The sequence below is a fragment of the Hypanus sabinus genome, unplaced genomic scaffold, assembly GCF_030144855.1.
Source record: "Hypanus sabinus isolate sHypSab1 unplaced genomic scaffold, sHypSab1.hap1 scaffold_406, whole genome shotgun sequence".
Classification (NCBI taxonomy): domain Eukaryota; kingdom Metazoa; phylum Chordata; class Chondrichthyes; order Myliobatiformes; family Dasyatidae; genus Hypanus; species Hypanus sabinus.
This window is the reverse complement of record NW_026781288.1, coordinates 343,915-357,677: the sequence shown is the minus strand read 5'-3', so window position 1 is coordinate 357,677 and position 13,763 is coordinate 343,915. Positions and strand designations below refer to the sequence as shown.

At 42.1% G+C, this 13,763-nt stretch overlaps 1 protein-coding gene across 1 annotated transcript; it reads right to left on the bottom strand.

Annotated features, from left to right (window-relative positions):
- Positions 1–8,059: 8,059 nt before the first annotated feature.
- On the bottom strand, positions 8,060–12,182 carry LOC132388773 (gastrula zinc finger protein XlCGF26.1-like). Its single transcript, XM_059961188.1, has one exon. The coding sequence runs from the start codon at positions 11,701–11,703 to the stop codon at positions 10,483–10,485; it is 1,221 nt and encodes a 406-aa protein (XP_059817171.1). The 5' UTR covers positions 11,704–12,182; the 3' UTR covers positions 8,060–10,482.
- Between the last annotated feature and the right edge of the window lie 1,581 nt (positions 12,183–13,763).

Here is a 13,763-nt window from a genome sequence, read left to right as displayed (position 1 = left end):
TAAATCTTTACCCGTTTATTAAACAATCCCTACGGATTTGGGTTCAGTTTCGTTTTTTAAAAAATTTTAAACAATTTAAGATGACTAGTATTTTACATCGAAACTTCTCATTTATACCTTCAACAACTGACCCCATTTTTCTCCTTTGGAAAAATAAAGGGATCCATTCTTTTACAGATTTATTTTGCGATGGTCCATTATGATCTTTGAAGAGTTAATTAACAAATTTTCTCTCGCTCATACACATTTTTTGCAATATGTTCAGTTTAGACATTTTTACAACAATATTTACCTAAGATTCCATGTTTATAAGAATCTGATATGTTGGATACCATTTTGAAATTGAATACCTTTGTGAAAGGTTCAATTGGAAGAATTTATAATTTATTTTTGTTTCGAAACGAGAACCTATCACTCAAGATTAAACAAGATTGGGAGAGAGAACTTAATATGACCTTTGTTAATGAAGATTGGCTTGGAGTTTTGAAAAATGTACATTCCTCTTCTGAATGTGCCAACCACTGTTTAATTCAATTTAAAACTGTTCACCGTTATTATTTAACAAAGGGGAGACGATCTAAAATATTTTCTAGTATAGACAAATGCTGAGATAGATGTAAAGCTGAAGTAGCTACTTTGTCACATATGTTCTGGTCATGTTCTTCATTAAAATAGTTTTGGAAATCTTTTTTTTTTCTACAAGTTCTAAAGCTCTGAAAATTAATTTACAACCTAATAGGTTGACTGTTCTATTTGGAATAGCTCCACATCATATTCAGGGTATTTCATCTTCAGATCAACATGTAATTGCATTTGTTACACTACTGAGAAGAAGGGCTATTTTATTAAAATGGAAAAATATTTCTTCCCCTACATTAATTGAATCGTTTTCTCAAGGAATGTTATGTCTTAGTTTGGAAAAAATAGACGTAGAACATTTGATCCTCGATTCGAATTTTGAGAGAAGATGGGGCTCTTTTGCCAAATATTATCATTTAATTCGAATTATGCTTTATGGTTTCCGTCCGATTTTATTTTTTTATATAAATGTGATATGACGGCTTATGATTCTTTTTTAAAATATTTAGATGATCGTCAAACGTATTGCTCCGGAGGGTTCATTCCTAATGGATTTCCCCCCCCCCTTTTTTTGCGGTTACTGGGTTTTTCCCGAGTTAGATGGGGTACTTTTTTCCTTTATTTTTCTATATATATATATTTTTCCATTCTTATATTTTACAATGTTTTTTTCAGCTTTATTAATTGTATGCACATTAATCTATTGACGTTTTGTATCATTTTATAGCTGTAGAAGATTATGTATCAATACAAAAGATTCTAAAAATGAAAAATGAAATTGGCAAAACAATCACTAGACATATGGCGCAGAGTCACGTCGAGTTACATTGTGAGGTCGAGTCCATTTTATCATTCATTTGGCTTGTAACCACAGACAGGAAACCGTCCTTGAGCCGGGTGTTACCCGCTTTAAGGCTTTTGAATCTCTTCCCCGATGTGGGAGCTGGTTTGCAGCAAGAATGTCCAGGTTGTGAGGGTCTTTGAGTGCATGGCCTGCTTTTCCGAGGCAGGGGAAGTGTAGGAAGAGTCCATGGAGGGGAGGCTTGTTTCTCTGATGTTCTCTGCAGTTCCTTGCAGTCATGGGCAGAGCAGTAGCCATACAAAGGCGTGAAGTATCGACATGGAGCTCAGAGACCTCGGCCGTGTGTAGCTGGATCCTGGACTTCCTGTCAGATTGCCGGCAGGTGGTAAGAGTGGGCTCCCTCACCTCTGTCTCTCTGACCCTCAGCACACTTACCCCACACGGGTGCCTCTTTGCCCCCTCCTTTACTCTCTGTATTCTCCTGACGTGTCGCCACCCACAGCTCCAATCTGTTAATTAAATTTGCTGACTACTCTACACTGGCTGGCCTAAACTCAAATAATAACGAGCTAGCCTACAGAGAAGAAGTCATCACCCCGACACAGTGGTGTCAAGAAAACAACCTCTCCCTCATTGTGACAAAAACAAAGGAGCTGGTTGTGGATTACAGGAGGAATGGAGACAGGGACCAAATTCAACATTTCCAAGTCTATTATTGACACAAAATGTACATTTTAATATTGATCATGACACAATGTATTTTATATATTGTTAATGGCATAAAAGATATTTAGATTGTTACTGACAGAGAATCGTATAATTTGTGTTCCGTGTGTTATCTTAATGTACTTGCCTGTGATGCTGCCACAAGTCAGTGTTTCTCTGTACCTGTACCTTCCCGTACTTGTGCACTTGGCAATAAATTCAACAGGACCTGAGAAATCTCAGCGAGATTTGATTCGTGATGATCATCTTGGCAGCTCGGTAGGTCGAATGTATGCGACAGTACACTGTTAAATGCAAAACCCTGAACAGTGTCGATGATCAGAGGGATCTTAGACTCCAAGTTCATCGCTCCCTGAAAGAGACTGCACAGATTGATCGGGTGCTTAAGAAGGTAAATGGCGTGGTTGTCTTTATCAGTTGAAGCATTGAGTTCAAAAGTCGGGAAGTTGTGTTGTGACTGTTTCTTTAAGAGCGCCGGCGTGAGGAGGCGGGACTATGACGTCAGGCTGACAGCGCTGACTGTGGACTGAACCAGAAGAGAGAGAGAGAGAGAGAGAGCGATCTGCAGACAGGCAGTCGGAGGGTGGGAGGGAGGGAGAGAGAGAGGGAGAGAGGGAGAGAGGGAGAGAGGGAGAGAGGGAGAGAGGGAGAGAGGGAGAGAGGGAGAGAGGGAGAGAGGGAGAGAGGGAGAGAGAGAGAGAGAGAGAGAGAGAGAGAGAGAGCGAGGGAAAAGCTGATCGCTTCAGTTAGTCGCAGCTGAGACTTGGAACTCTCCTGTGCCCACAAGAGTGGGTTGATCATCGGTACACGGAACCACAACGAACGTGTGTGGCTGTCACTTCGTATAATCCATAGGAGTGGATTTTACAATATATTGTGTTAACCCTTGCCTGGGTATGTTGTGTGGTAACCCCGGGAAGACGGTGTTCCTGTGACAGGTCACTTTCATTAACTCGTATGTGGACGGATTCAGCGGATAAGATCTTAGTCGACGGTTATTTTGAAGTAACGGCTGTTTCTCTACGTTTCACCCTGGATTACAAATATCTCTTTCCTATCATTTATTCCGTGGATTACTGAACTTTCCTACTTTACCATCTCAAGACTCTGAGCATTGTTCCCTCACGCTCGATAATCTGGGGATTATATTTACACATATATACACATAATACTTTGCTTTATTTCGTTAACTTACTATGTTATAAGTAGATACTAATAAATAGAGTAGTTTTAACTTCAAAAACAGACTCCAGTGTGAACTCTATTGCTGCTGGTTCGTTTCTAAAACGACTCAGTTCGTAACACTGTTTTATAAAACTAGTTAGACCACATCTGGAGTGTTTCATACAGTTCTGGTCGCCCCCATTCTCGGAAGGATGTCGGGGCATTGGAGGGGGCGCAGAAGAGGTTTACCAGGACACTGCCTGGATTAGAGGGCATGAGCTATAACGAGAGGCTGGACAAACTTGTGTTGTTTTCTCCAGAGCGGCGCAGGCTGGGGTGAGACTGGATGGACGTTTATAAGATTACGCGAGGAATAGATAGAGTGGACAGACGATATATTTTTCCTGGGAGTTGAAATGTCTAATACATTTAAGGTGAGAGGAGATGTGAGCGGCAAGTTTGCTTCTTTCCACAGAGAGGTGGGTAATTGGAGTCACCGCCTCCGCCGTCACGTGATCCCGCCTCCTGTTCACGTTGTTCCGTAGATCTGCAGCATCTGCGGGTCACTGCTCTACGTGTCCGTGTAGCTTCATCTTTCGCCCGTTCAGACAAGGCAGTGAGATCCGGATCTGTCACGTCCTCTCATTGTGGTGGACAATATGCTTTTTTCTGCAATATTTTCAGCATGTTTCATTCCACTGTTTTTATCTGCTGAAGTGCAGCCGATGTTTCTGGGTGTCTGACCCATTTATGTGAGAATTTAGCCTTTTGTATTTATCTGCGCTTCTCATAAATGTGTACAGTTCAGTTAAGCTTCTCTCCACTACTTCCAAAGCAACAACCCAGTCAGTCAAATAGTCGACACCACTAAAATAGTTTATTACATCTTTTTTCATTTTGTACTATTTATATAATTTAACTATGTAATAATTATATTCTTATATTAAATCACAATTGTTAAAATCTATGGTTATGAATTAGGTTCTACTGCTGCCGCAGAGACAACGCATTTCATGACACATGCCGGTGCTATTAAACCTGATTCTGATATTGATATGGGAGACCCACCACCGGTCACCTGATCCCAGTTACCGCAGGTCGTAATGCGAGATTGAAGCCTTTTCTATTTATTTGCATTCCTCAGATATGACAACAGTTCAGTTTCCTTTTGTAGTTCCAGAGCAGAAGCTCAGTCTGTCTAATATTTCCACACAATTAAAACGGGGAATTTGTATATTCTCATCAAGTACTGAGCTACAGTGAAAATCTTGCCTGACGTACCATCCACACAGATGGATACATTGCAACAGTACATTGAGCTGATATATGACAAAACAGTAACTGTAACAAAGCATTATGGCTGCAGAGAAAGTGTAGTGCAGATAGACATATGGTGCACGGTCACGTCGAGTTACATTGTGAGGTCGAGTCCATTTTGCCATTTATTTGGCTTCTAACCACAGACAGGAAGCCATCCTTCAGCCTGGTGTTACGCACTTTAAGGCTTTTGTATCTCTCCACCAACGATGGGGGAGTGGGTTTGCAGCCAGACTGTCCAGGTTATGAGGTTCTTTGAGTACATGGCCTGCTTTCCCGAGGCAAGGGAATGTAGGAAGAGTCCATGGAGTGGAGGCTTGTTTCTCTGATGTTCACTGCTCTCCAAAGTTCTCTGCAGTTCCTTGCAGTCATGGGCAGAGCAGTAGCCATACGAAGGCGTGAAGTATCGACAAGGAGCTCAGAGACCTCGGCCTTCACCCTGCCTTGTGTCGCTGGATCCTGGACTTCCTGTCAGATCGCCAGCAGGTGGTAAGAGTGGGCTCCATCTCCTCTGTCTCTCTGACCCTCAGCACACATACCCCACAGGGTTGTCTCTTTGGTCCTGTCCTTTACTTTCTGTGCACCCATGACTTGGGCTGTCACCTACAGCTCCAATCTGCTAATTAAATGTGATGACAACACTACATTGATTGGCCTAAATTCAAATAATAACTTTCAATCAATCAAATGCCTCCTGACAAGGCTCGGTCCAAACAAACTTTTCAACCTTCTTCAGGAGATTAGTCAGAGGAAGAACGATAGCAGCAAAGTTCTTACAGAACTTACGATAATATCCATACATTCCCAGAAACCTTCTAAGAGCCTTCTTAGCAGTCAGAATAGGAACTTGAGAAATTGCCTGGACTTTTGACCGAACAGGAGCCAACTTGCTTTGACCTACAACATAGCCAAGACAGGTCACAGTGGCATGGCCATATTCACTCTTAGCCAAGTTAACTGTAAAGCTGGCCTGGGAAAGCCTGTCAAACAGCTTCTCCACTGCAGAGATATGCTCTTCCCAAGTGTCACTCCCTGTGACTAAGTCATCAATATGGGCATCTGTGTGTTCTAATCCTCGAATTACAGGATCATTCATTCTCTGGAATGTTCCTGGAGCATTTTTCCTTCCAAAAGGTAAAACATTGTATTCACACAAACCAGATGGTGTCACAAATGCAGAAATGTCTCTACCTCTGTCCATCAATGGAACACACCAATACCTTTTCAACAGATCAATCTTTGTAAGAAATTTAGCTTTTCCAACCTTATCGGTGCAATCATCCTCCCTAGGGACAGGATGGGCATCTGCTTTTGTTACTGCATTTACCTTCCTATAATCAGTGCAAAATCTAACACTATGATCAGGTTTGAGCACAATAACACAGGGTGAGCAATCTGCTGCTAAAGGACTAATAATACCATTTTCCAGTATATATTCAATTCCCTGCTCAGGCAATTTACACTTTTCTGCATTCATGCAATATGGGTGTTGTTTAAGCGGTTTGGCTTGACCATTATCTACGTTATGTACTGCGACTGTGGGTTGCTTGGGAACAATGGGAAATACATTTTTAAACTCCAGAATTAATTTCTTCAGCTATTGTTGTTGCTTTGGCTGCAGGTGTGCCAACCTGTTATCAATGTTTTCTGGAACAACCGAGTTCATTAGCCTAACTGGGACAATGTTTGGCTTGTGAAAATTCTCAGACGAGTCAATTGTTTCATTCTCAGGGTTACCAGATTCATATGTTTTGACAACAACACTCACCGATGGTGCCTGCTTGTCAAAATAAGACTGTATCATATTTATGTGTACAACCTGTGCTGGTTTACATTGGTCGGGTGTTTTAATAACACAATTCAGATCATTAATTTGAGAGACCATTTCATACGGTCTATTGAGATTCGCCTGAGGTGGATTTGTCAACATTCTTCAACATAAGGTAAGCACCTTATCCCCCACCTGGAATTTTCTTTCCCAAGCCCTCCTATCAAACCAACACTTCACTTTGTTCTGAGAAATCTTTAAGTTTTGTCTCGCTAGACCTCAGGTGTGGAGTAGTTTATCTTTGATCTTCAAAACATAGTCTAACAACTTAACATGTACATCCCCATTAATCCTATGTTCTTTAACAAGGTCAAAGGTTCCCTCACTCTACAACCAAATACAAGCTCAAATGGAGTAAATCCCAGTGATTCCTGTACTGACTCTCTTACTGCAAACAAAAGCAAATGTATTCCTTCATTCCAGTCTTTTCCATTTTCAACACAATATGTCTTAATCATGGTTTTGAGGGCAGAATGAAATCTTTCAAAAGCCCCTTGTGATTCTGGATGGTATGCAGATGATGTAATTTGTTTAGTTCCCTGTTCATAAACTCCCTGCTGGAATAATCCAGATGTAAAATTACTTCCTTGTTCAGACTGGATTTCTTTAGGCAAACCAGAAAAAGTAAAAAATTTGGTAACAGCCTTTGCCACAGTTTTAGCTTTAATATTTCTGAGAGGTATTGCCTCTGGGAATCAGGATGTAGTACACATAATAGTTAGCAGATACTGATGGCCAGCTTTAGTCTTTGGCAAAGGGCCAGCACAATCCACTATAAATTTTGAAGAGGAGTCACTGAATGCAGGTTTAGACTACAGTGGAGCCACTGGGGTGACCTGATTAGGTTTACCCACAAGTTGACAAGTGTGACAGGTTCCGCGAAAGGTCACAACATCTGTCCTCAAATTAGGCCAGTAACATTTTTTGATAATCCTGTTTAGTTTTATTCACTCCAAAATGTCGATGTAAGGGTATAGTGTGGGCCAAAGTTAAAATTTCAGTCCTATAAACCTTAGGAACTACAACTTGGTGAACAATTGCCCATTCCTCACTCGCTGGTATAGCAGGTGGCCTCCACTTCCTCATTAACACTCCATCCTTGACATAATACCCTCCTGGCACTTTCTTAATCTCATCATTTGAGAGAGCTGTTTCTTTTAAAGCTTCAGTCTCAGGGTCTCAGATCTGTTCTGCTATAAACTCCTTCCTAGACAGGGATAAATCTTTCTCATCAGACCTACTACCTAAATCCTGTTGAAACAATGAAGGCAGAAAAGTTCCTGACAAGTCATCATAACCGGAATCCCGATTTTGGCTATCATGGGTATCAGAATCATTCTGTACAGAACCGTCTGCGTCGGCAGACTTTTTAGCCATACTTCGAGTTACTGGGCAGGAAGGATAAATGTTAAAATCCATCAGTGGGTCGTCAGTGGCTGACTTAGTTGTCAACAGCACTGCAGGGTCAACTTTACCATCTGCCAGGTCATTCCCTAACAGCAAAGTAACATCTTCCACCGGTAAACTGGAGCACAATCCGATCTCAACAGGTCCCGAAACCAACCCTGACAGTAAAGTTGCCTTGTACAACAGCACGGAAATCATGCTGCCGCGAATGCCTTTAATAAGATTTACCTCAGCAGTGTCAGTCTCATCGCCAAACTTTAGAATGCTGTCTAACGTACAGACAGACATACTTTATTGATCCCAAGGGAAATTGGGTTTGGTTACAGCCACACCAACCAAGAATAGTGAAGAAATATAGCAATATAAAACCATAAATAATTAAATAATAATGTTAATTATGGAAGCGGAAATAAGTCCAGGACCAGCCTATTGGCTCTGGGTGTCTGACACTCCGAGGGAGGAGTTGTGAAGTTTGATGGCCACAGGTAAGAATGACTTCTTATGACACTGTGTTACATCTCGGTAGAATGAGTCTCTGGCTGAATGTACTCCTGTGTCTAACCAGTACATTATGCAGTGGATGGGAGTCATTGTCCAAGATGGCATGCAACTTGGACAGCATCCTCTTTTCAGACACCACCGTCAGAGAGTCCAGTTCCACCCCCACAACATCACTGGCCTTACGAATGAGTTTGTTGATTCTGTTGGTGTCTGCTACCCTAGCCTGCTGCCCCAGTACACAACAGCAAATATTATAGCACTGGCCACCACAGCCTCCTAGAATGAGTGACTGAGAAGCCCCAGTAAATTGGACAGCATCCTCTTTTCAGAATTTTCACTGGTACCAATTCATTTACTAATACAATCCCATCTGACATAAAATGTTCGAACCTTTCTTAACTCAGTCAGACCTCTCAGACCTTAACTGAGCCTCAACAGAATGTTCAGAACCCTCTGGGTTTATAGAAGCTTCAACACAGGCATTTGGGACTGCCTCCTTTACCTTTTTATTCTTCAGGACAGAACAATTATCCATCACATAACCAGCTTTCCTACAACAGTAACAAGTAGGACCAGAATATTTCTCCTTCAACTGCTTCCCTTCATCCTTACTCTTATCACTAGTCCAAACTTTAATTTCTGGTTTGCCCTGGTGATTCCTGCTATTCTTTTGGAAGCTCTTATTCGGGGTAAACTTAACCTTATGAGTTAAAGCAAACTCATCTGCTAATCCAGCAGACTCCTGCAAAGTGGCAGCATCCTTGTCATCTAAATATCTCTTTATGTCATCAGGGACGCACCTTTCGAATTCTTCAATTAAAACCAACTCCTTCTATCGGTAAAATCATCATTTATATTTTTATACGTGCATCAGTGGTCAAAACACACAGACTTCTGAGAAGCAAATGCCAGATAAGTCTGATTCACAAATTTCCTTCAATTTCCAAATTTTTGCCTGTATGATTCTGGGACCAAATCGTAAGCTTTGAGCACAGACTGTTTCACTAGGACATAATCAGCTGCTTCATCAACTATCAAAGTAGAATAGGCCATGGCCTCCTCTACTGTCAAGATGAAGCCACACTCAGTTTGGAGGAACAACACCCTATCTACCGGCTGGGTAGCCTCCAACCTGATGGCATGAACATTGACTTTTCTAACTTCCGTTAACACCACTCCTCACCTTCTCACCCCATCCGTGATATATTTAGATTTTTTGTTCCCTCTTTCTCTAACCATCACTCTGCCTGTTCTCCAACTCCCTCTGGTGCTCCCCTCCCCCTTTCTTTCTCCCGAAGCCTCCCGTCCCATGATGCTGTCCCTTCTCCAGTTTTGTATCCCTTTTGCCAATCACCTTTCCAGCTCTCAGCTTCACCCCACCCCCTCTGGTCTTCTATCTTTCACATTTCCCCCTCATCCTCCAACTTTCAAATCTCTTACTATCTTTCCTTTCAGGTAGTCCTGACGAAGGGACTCGGCCTGAAACATCGACAGTGCTTCTCTCTATAGATGCTGCCTAGCCTGCTGTGTTCCACTGGCATTTTGTGTGTTGCCCAAACTATTGAGCTCGGGGGAATCAAGGCTTAGAGTCTTGAGATGGTAAATTATGAAAGTTCGGTTCATCCACAGAATAGGTGATGAGAGAGATATTTGTAATCTGGGGTAAATGTCAAGAGAAGGCAATTATCTCGAATTCCTCAGGTTCCACGGTGGGAAAATGAGAGAACAGTCGCTGTAGATTTTATCTGTCGTCATTCCAAAATCTCACATACTAATTATCACCCAAAGTGACTTGTCACAAGGGGTATCATCTTCAAGTGAATTACCACACCACATCCAGGCAAGGGTTAACACATCAGCAGTCTTCACAGGATCCCCAAATCAGATCCACTCCTCTGGATCAAATGAGGTGACAACTACACATTCGATGTACGGTGAATTGATGATTAATCCACCCTTGTGGGCATAGGAAAGTTCCAAATGGTGACCCTTGGCCACTAGTTCCCTGGTTTCAATTCTTCCATTTTACCTCTTTCATCTCTGTCTGACTCTGAGTGTCTGTGTCCTCAGTTAAAACTAAACAAGCTGCAAATCAGACTGAATCACCTTAATCTCTTTCTCTTAAAATGACAGCCTACAGCAAACGAAACCTAGGGATTCATAACAATGGCCACTCCCCATTGTGAACTGACTGGTGAGCCAGTAGTTGGGATGACTGAGTGAATGCTATCCCACATTCTGAGCAGGTAAACGGCTTCTCCTCGGTGTGAACGCGCTGATGTCTCTGTAGGCTTGATAAATAAATGAACCCCTTCCCACAGTCTGAGCAGGTGAACGGCTTCTCCCCAGTGTGAACTCGCTGGTGACTCTGTAGGGTGGATGACTGAGTGAATCCCTTCCCACAGACTGAGCAGCTGAACGGCTTCTCCCCAGTGTGAATTTGCAGATGTCTCTGTAGGCTGGATAAATGAGTGAATCTCTTCCTACAGACTGAGCAGGTGAACGGCCTCTCCCCAGTGTGAACTCGCTGGTGATTCTGTAGGGTGGATGACTGAGTGAATCCCTTCCCACAGACTGAGCAGGTGAACGGCTTCTCCCCAGTGTGAATTTGCTGGTGTCTCTGTAGGGTGGATGAATCAGTGAATCTCTTCCCACAGACTGAGCAGGTGAATGGCTTCTCCCCAGTGTGAACTCGCTGGTGTCTCTGTAGGGTGGATGACTGAGTGAATCTCTTCCCACACTCTGAACAGGGGAACGGTTTCTCCCCAGTGTGAACTCGCTGGTGACTCTGTAGGGTGGATAACTGAGTGAATCTCTTCCCACATACTGAGCAGGTGAATGGCTTCTCCCCAGTGTGAACTTGCTGATGTCTCTGTAGGGTGGATAACTCAGAGAATCCTTTCCCACATTCAGAGCAGGAGAACGGCCTCTCCCCAGTGTGAACTCGCTGATGACTTTGTAGGTTGGATAACTCAGTGAATCTCTTCCCACATTCTGAGCAGGTGAATGGCTTCTCCCCAGTGTGAACTCGCTGATGACTCTGTAGGTTGGATAACTCAGTGAATCTCTTCCCACATTCTGAGCAGGAGAACGGCCTCTCCCCAGTGTGAACTCGCTGATGACTCTGGAGGTGGGATAACCGAGTGAATCTCTTCTCACAGACTGAGCAGGTGAATGGCCTCTCCCCAGTGTGAACTCGCTGATGTACCAGTAGAGTGGACGACTCAGTGAATCCCTTCCCACATTCTGAGCAGGTGAATGGCTTCTCCCCAGTGTGAACTCGCTGATGTTTCCATAGGGTGGAAGAGTGAGTGAATCTCTTCTCACAGACTGAGCAGGTGAATGGCTTCTCCCCAGTGTGAACTGGCTGGTGAGCCATTAGGTCAGATAACTGAGTGAATCCTTTCCCAGAAGTTCAACAGATGACCAGCCTCTGCCCAGTGTGGTGTGAACAGACAGGTGTGTCCACAGGTGGGAAGACCAAATGAATCCTTTCTCACACACGCAGAACAGATGAATGGCCTTGGCCAATGTGAACTTGTTGTTGTACCTTCAATTGTGATAACTGAGTGAATCCACTCCCACTGTCTGAACAGGTGAACGGCCTTTCTCCTGTGTAAAATGACGGTTGGTCAAATGAGGAATGGTCAATTGAATCCCTTGCTCCACTTCTTAAATATCAGGACAGAGACAGCAAAACTGGCGTGTCGTGTTTGAGCTGCCTGCAGACAAATTCCTTCTCATTTTTTACCTGTAAAAAGATTTACAAAATCCATCAATGGGTTTAGGACAACATTACAGATGAGATTACTTGTTTGATTTGTATCACACTGTTACAGTGAGGTTCTACTCAAGTTGGACAGAGAAATCATCTCCTGACTGCGCAGAGTGCTGGTATCTGGAATGACCATCAATCTCTCCGATGCTCTTCCTGTCTCTATAAAAATGGGGCATTTCTGCCATCTCGAATTTGTGCCTTGGCTCAGTCTGACTCTCTCCGTTGGTATTATTCCCTGTTCCTGCTGAGCTGCATGGGTGCCTGGCCCCACAGTAACTGAAACAGTCTCACACAAACAGTCTTTCTTGACGTGCAGCTGAGCTGGGATCTTCTTTTATGTATTCTTAACTTAAAGTGCCACAATTTTAAAGCCATATAAAAAATTCCTGCCGAAATGAATGGTTGGTTCACACAGCTGTTAAAAGATCTTAGAGTGAATTTTTGTAATATTTCAGGTAATTGTAGAAAAATACAACACAGAAACAGGCCCTTTGGGCCATCTAGTTTGTGCTAAACTATTTAAATTGCCCAGTCTCATACCCCTACCATCCAAGTTCCTATACAAACCTCCTAAATATTGAAATTGAGCTCACATGCCCCACTCATGATGGCTGTTCATTCCACACCCAGATGACCATCTGTGTGAAGAAGCTTCCCCTCATGTTCCGCTTAACATTTCACCTTTCACACTTAACCCATGGCCACTGGTTGTAGTCTCATACCAATCAGCGGTAAAAGACAGCTTGAATTTACACCTTCACTTTAGTTGAAAATACTCAAACAGGCGCTATCTAAATGGTCATCTATGTCGATGTCATTGATAGGTCGAATAAATGGGCAATTAATATTTGTTATATTACTTTTTGGATTTATGATACCGATGACCAAGATCGCCCTTCATGGTTACATTTGGAGGAGAATTCAGTAAGGGGTTTTCATCAGCTTCGCTATTAGGAGCTCCTCTTCAGTTTTCATTCTCCAGAATAGGTAGAAAAGCTCGAAACCGTATTGTTAAACATACTTTAAAAATTTGATTTCAGTTTTGTAGATTTTTTTAATTAAATGATTCTTTACTTCCTAGTAATATTTAATCTAGTTTCTTTTTTAAACCATCAACTTTCGATAAGGCTTTTTTAACATGGAAAATTAAGGGAATTAAAACTTTTTTAGATTTGTTTTTACAAGACTGCTTAGTGTCCTTCTCACAGTAAATGGATAAATATGATATCTCTAATACAAATTTTTTCAGGTATTTACAGGTTAGGAATTTCTTACACGATTTTTTTACCGAATTACCCGTTGGCCTGCTCTTCAAATTTGGCTTATGTTATTTTTCAGTTTAAACCTTTTCAAAAATGATTAATAGCTATCATTTATAAACAGTTAATGAAGGCTCGCATGTCGCCTAATGACAGGGTTCAACGTACCTGAGAAGTAGAACTTCAGCATTCACTTTCAGATAATCAATGGAGTAAGATTTATTATTTAGTCAATAGTTCATCTATCTGCTCACGCCATATCTTAATTCAGTTTAAGATAGTACATATGTCCAAAGATAAATTGGTGCATATATTTCCGAATATAAGCCCTATTTGAAACAGATGTAACAGAGAAATGGCTACTTTAACTCATATGTTTTGGTCATGTGTAAGTTTAAATAA

Bases quoted from the DNA above. Each gene is read 5' to 3' on its own strand.
- LOC132388773 (XM_059961188.1), bottom strand. From the start codon at position 11,703: ATGGCTCACCAGCCAGTTCACACTGGGGAGAAGCCATTCACCTGCTCA.